The sequence below is a fragment of the Odontomachus brunneus genome, unplaced genomic scaffold (genome assembly GCF_010583005.1).
Source record: "Odontomachus brunneus isolate Ranch 3 - 2012 unplaced genomic scaffold, Obru_v1 Obru_scaffold_057, whole genome shotgun sequence".
NCBI classification, from domain to species: Eukaryota; Metazoa; Arthropoda; class Insecta; order Hymenoptera; family Formicidae; genus Odontomachus; species Odontomachus brunneus.
In genome coordinates, this window is record NW_022639507.1 from 1,312,114 (window position 1) to 1,317,693 (window position 5,580).

The 5,580-nt window shown below is 41.8% G+C and overlaps 1 protein-coding gene across 11 annotated transcripts in view; it reads right to left on the reverse strand.

The window, feature by feature from the left end:
• Positions 1-5,204, reverse strand: part of LOC116845760 (metastasis-associated protein MTA3) — a 27,543-nt gene extending 22,339 nt beyond the window's left edge. For 5 of the 11 annotated variants that reach the window (XR_004378322.1, XR_004378321.1, XR_004378320.1 and 2 more), the window contains exons 1-4: positions 5,058-5,197; positions 2,560-3,908; positions 1,106-1,173; positions 801-894 (exon numbers count right to left, since the gene is read on the reverse strand). Coding sequence is in view for 5 of the 11 variants with exons in the window: in XM_032818816.1 (XP_032674707.1) it covers positions 801-894; positions 1,106-1,173; positions 2,560-2,674 (277 nt within the window). In the remaining 6 variants the exon portion in view is untranslated. Of the gene's footprint in view, positions 1-800; positions 895-1,105; positions 1,174-2,559; positions 3,909-5,057 lie in introns of all 11 variants that reach the window. The other 6 variants (XR_004378324.1, XR_004378323.1, XM_032818817.1 and 3 more) reach the window with 5 other exon arrangements.
• Positions 5,205-5,580: the final 376 nt, after the last annotated feature.

A 5,580-nucleotide genomic window follows, 5' to 3' on the forward strand; every position in this document is an offset into this window, starting at 1 on the left:
TCGCCCACCCGCCCTCCCTCCCTCTCTCCTTCTCTCCCTCTCAACACGTACGCCAACGAACGTTAAAACTAACGTCCACCTCGTCGTGTCTCGCGGTGAAATTCAGCGGCTCGCATATTACTGGAAATCTCTTGCTCGTTGTACAAGCGGGAATCGCATTTTCGCGTCGTGAGAAGAGCTCTACCGTGAACTTCGCAAACGGGAGAAATCATTCACGAAACGAATTCTCAAGAGAGAAGATTATACTGACAATGTCAGCGGGCAACAATTGATGTATCGCCGAGACATTACTTAGAATTATCTGGAGCTGAAGTCCCGAAAGCACTCGTCATAATGTACAAGCGACATCCCTGGTATTTGGTGCCCTTCCAAAGCAAAATATTGCTTCTTCTCCCGCGAGCGCGAATGAAAACGCCGGCTAAGATAAAAGTATCGATATCTAAACCCTGAGCTTTCTCGTTGTTTTGGTCTTTTAATAGGAATATTTAATCCTTTGACATAGTACATGTATTCAATATGTGTATATATATATATATATATATATATATATATATATATATATATGTATATATATTTCTTTTTATGTTAAAAGTTTAAATATTCGTATTAAAAAAAAAGTACCAAGGCGATAAGTACGTCCTAAATCAGGTACATGTTCGGACATTTCGGCACTTTTACCTTAAGCGTCACGAATCGCGTTCCAACGCGCGGACACTCTGGCACTGCCTTGTATACATACATTTACAAACATTTATGATAACACGGAGTCTCATTGCGCTGGAATGTATGCTGCTACTTACATTGATGTTTGTCGGCGAGCATAATCAAGGTAGAAGGTAAATCCCTCCGCCTGAAGAAGCACATGACTTTGGCTTCCACATTACCGTTCGGGGTCTGAAAAACAGGAAACACCGGAGGTAAATACCGTACATAACGCCGCTGTGTGTTTACCGTGTGTGGTGCTTATAAATATTCATCACATATTAAAAGGTTAACGCATCGAAAGGTGAGTGCGGACTAACGCGGAGAAATAACAATTGTTATAGTAATCAGCACGTCTCACTGGCAGCACCGAAATTGTTATTATGTTAAATTCTATTCTCACCTTATTTAATTCTTCTATCCTCCTGATCTGGTACGGCGACGCACTGGAGGTTTCGAAATACACGTAATCTATGAATCATTAATCATATTAGTACTCTTGTTAGTACATAAATGTGATATATATATATATATGTGTGTGTGTGTGTGTTTATTTATATTTCTATATATACACAAAATCCTATGTACATATATATATATATATATATATATATATATATATATATATATATATATATATATATATATATATATATATATATATATATATATATATATATATATATATATATATATATATATATATATATATATATATATGTGTGTGTGTGTGTTTATTTATATTTCTATATATACACAAAATCCTATGTACATATATATATATATATATGTGTGTGTGTGTGTGTGTGTGTGTGTGTGTGTAGGAATCGAGATTGTTGTCGTCTTCGGAATTTTATGAGACTCTAATCGCACATCGTTGTTTTGACAACTACGTGTTTTATTTTTTTTTTACAAGATGTCCATCAAATAGAACATTATTTTATCAAAAGCAACAACTTTTCTCGGCAAATAAAATGATTAAGGAACTTTCAATGGGAGAGGTAATTTTTCAGCGTCCATCGTGATGCGGATTTCATCATGCGGTTGAAAATTTTCCAACCGCCACGTGCACACGCTCGCCGCCGATATGAAATCGAATAAAATGAGAAAGGACAACGAAAAAGGCTGAGAACAGGTACGAGGGAAGAAGGTGCAAGGGCGATTTGGTCCTTCCTCGTTGGAAGGAAACTGTAGCGCGCGAGGTCGTCGTCGATACGACGGGACAGGAGACGACCACGACGACGAGCGGTGTGTCGCGTAAGCACATATCGTCCAGGATCCAATTTTGATCGCGAGAGATTTGTCGCGCAAGAAATTAGCGTGACCTGGACGAAAGAGAGACAGAGAGCACGATTGTACGCGGATGTGGGGGAAGCAGGAGAGGGGAAGGGGGGAAGAATGGAAGAGTCGAGAGGGAAAGGGGGAGAGGAAAAGCCGGAGTGTACGTATAGGACGGCACCGGGGGAGCGAGGATGAAGAGCAGGAGGAGGTGGAGGAGGTGGTGGAGGAGGAGGAGGAGAAGGACGAGGATGGGAAGGGGGAGGTGGAGGAGCAGGAGAACGAGGTGGGGGCGGGGGAAAAGGGCCGGCATCGGAAGGGATGGAGGGTACAAGGGAAATCCAGATGAAGAGTGGAAAGAAGAGAGGGCTCGCGCGGGGGAGGGTGACGGCAGGGGGGAGGGGGCAGAACGCGGCGCGCGGAGGGTATTATGTAGGGGACGCCATTGCGATGCCATTTGCAAACATTAATTTCTCGAAGTTAATTAAAATCGCGTTCTCTTTCTCGGAGACAGGAATCGACGGCGGCGTCGACATCGACGTCGCCGTCATTGGTGGAATGCATGCGGTTTTACTTTACCTCCCACCCGGTACATGTTGGCCGTCATGTTGCTGGCGTCCTGCGTGGACCCGAGAGCGAAATTGGCGTTCTCGTGGTTACCGTGGCTCTCGTGGTATTCGGTCGGCATCGGCATCGAGGCTACTCGTCCTCCGGAACTTGGTATAATCGGCTGCCGAGGACGGCACTTTCGTTCAAACCCGCACTCCTCGTCGTCGTCGTCGTCCTCGTTGTCGTCGTGGAGTGCTTAACACTTCGTCTAGCTTAGTCACTTCATCGTGATTATTTGTCCACTGCCGAGTAAGCCTCGTCCATGCGTTTTCTCTCAGTCTTGGCTTTGCCGCTTCTGCCGCGTCCTGCGTGCGTCCGTTCGTATCTGTCCCTTTTCGCTCTTTCTCTATTGCCCTATCTTTGTCCTTCTCTATTTATCCCTTCCTCTCTCCTTCTCTTTCTCACTCCCTCTTCCTATTTCCCTCCCTTTTTCTCGCGGCTTCAGTTCACACGGTGGCTGGTCGTTTTTCTCTTTCTTTCTCTCTCTCTCTCTCCTTCTCTCTCACTCTCAACCTAGCACCACAAACTTACACCGCTATTATTTACGTGCTAAAGGAGCTCGCTCGTTCTCTTTCTCTCGTCCCTCCGCGTTCTCGCGCTGCTTTCACAGCGGTGCTCGGTGCGATGCGAGTTTGCAACACGAGCGAGCACCCGAACGCGGGAAAATGTCCAGAAGCGGCACGCACAACGGTAGCCAACAACGGGGCCACCCTCACGTGTCCCTTGCGTCGGCGACTAGCATCGTCGGTGGCCGTTACCTCCGCGCGTAAGGCCAACCAGGCCCGCCATTTTAATTCGGCGAGTAGCGCTGCCGCTACACGCACAACCAGACAAGACTGCAGATCCGACAGCCCCTCCACCAGCTCAGCGTACCACCTCGGACAAGTCGTGCACTCGCTTACCTTTTTTCCCCCTTCGGAAAACGCGCACACTCGACGTACACTACGACGTGCTGCCTGATCGGGCACGATAACGTCGCGCGTCCCGCGTTTTTCGCTGGCTCTATCTCTCTCCTTTCGTGCTCGGAAGCGCGCGCACAATGGAAGCCAGCACTAAGCTCGCCGAAACTCCCGATAGCTAGAGGACGAAAGTCGTGCGACGACCAAAACCGCGCGGCACAAGCACTACTACCGGATCCCGACCGTCTGCCGATGCGACCGACGACTAGCACAAAACAAGCCCGTTTCTACGCGCGCCATCTGAAGTGCGCAACGTAAGACGATGCGCATGCGCCTATGTACGCAGAGTCGGCTGACCGCCATTGGCCCGTGGTGAAAGACTCCATTCGTCTTGCAGTTAGACCGCTTGAGTTAGATAGCCTGCTTTTCAAACAAATGGCGGCAAATAGAATTTCGTATTGATACGCGTGTATGTCTAAGAACCAGTTGTTCAAACTTCCTAGTAAGTTAACTGGTAATTCAATCATATGTCTGTCTTTGTCTAAATTAAAAGAGAAAAAAGACAGACATATGATTTAATTATTAGTTAATTTACCAAGAGGTTGGAACAATCAGCTCTAAATCCAAGGTTAAAAAAGAAAATCACAATAACGTCAAAATGAGAAAAAATTGCCTGCAAAAGCTCACTTCCCAAACATGATTCGGTCATTTTCTTGTCATTACCTAGGATCTATTGTTCTATACACAATGTCTATATACACAACGAAATTGATATCCATTGTTTGATGTAAAAAAAGTCTTTTTACTGCATGTATTTTGTTGATTTTCTTATGCACTATATAATTATTTGTCTGAATAGACCTTCAGATCAAACATTGGGCGAGTTTTTAATTCATCGATGGATCCATCGATGAATTAAAAAACTCGACCATTTTGCTAAACTCTTATGGCACGCTAATGGTTAAGTCATATATCTGTCTTTCTTTTTCCTTGAAGTTAGATATGTATCTGCTTTGTTTATTTTGAAAGAAAAACAAAAATACAAATGATTTAATCGTTAGCTAGCTTAGAAGTGCTATAACTCAGTGGAGAAATGAGACAAAACCTATTAGCCCATACAGCACAAATATCCCAAATATATCTAGAGAGATCTTATAGATATTCAGCATCCTTGGGATATCTGTAGGATGTATTTAATACATTAGTGCTGTATGAGAGTTATCTTACCAATTATCGGTTGATGCAATCAGGTACCTAGATAACACATGATATCCTGAGAATATTCTGAGAATATTCTGAAAGTATCACATCTGATATACTCTATACATACTATGATATACTCAGAATATACTCACGATGTTCCTATGTCCACAGCAATATTGTTCTCAGAATATCCTTAGAATATCATCCATGATATTCTGAGAATATACGTGAAATATTTTCAGAATATTAGCATTCTGAATATATCAATTATTATTAACACACGGGCATATACAAATACAGTCACGTATACTCCCATATAAATTAATGTTTGATCATTTTGTTAAAATAATTTAAAAAAATTGGTACATTATATTTTGCGCCGCTTCGCTTATACGTGTTTCTGCGTGGTTTCAAACTGCACCGGTCATCTTATTTCCTAGTCTTGGTCCTAGTCTTCGTTGCTGTTGCTCAACCTTGGTGATCAGACAACTAGTAATAATTTAAATGGTTCTGACGATACCTTCATAACTTGTGCTTACATAATGTATCTTTATGTGCCTACAAAACATTGTAATGTTATATTTACTAACAGATATTGAAAACAAAAACAGTTAATATGCGATGGATATTAATATAATGTATATTGGTGAAATCCCTTATAGAAATATCTATAATATACTAAGAATCATTGATAATTACTTATTATCCAGTATTTTTAATACTGAAAATATTGACGAGATTATTGCTCTTATATTTGTAACTTAACATTATTGTGTATTTGAGAGTAAATGATAAGTTTAATATAGTTTGAAAAATACATGTAACAATATATATATATATATATATATATATATATATATATATATATATTGTTACATGTATTTTTCAA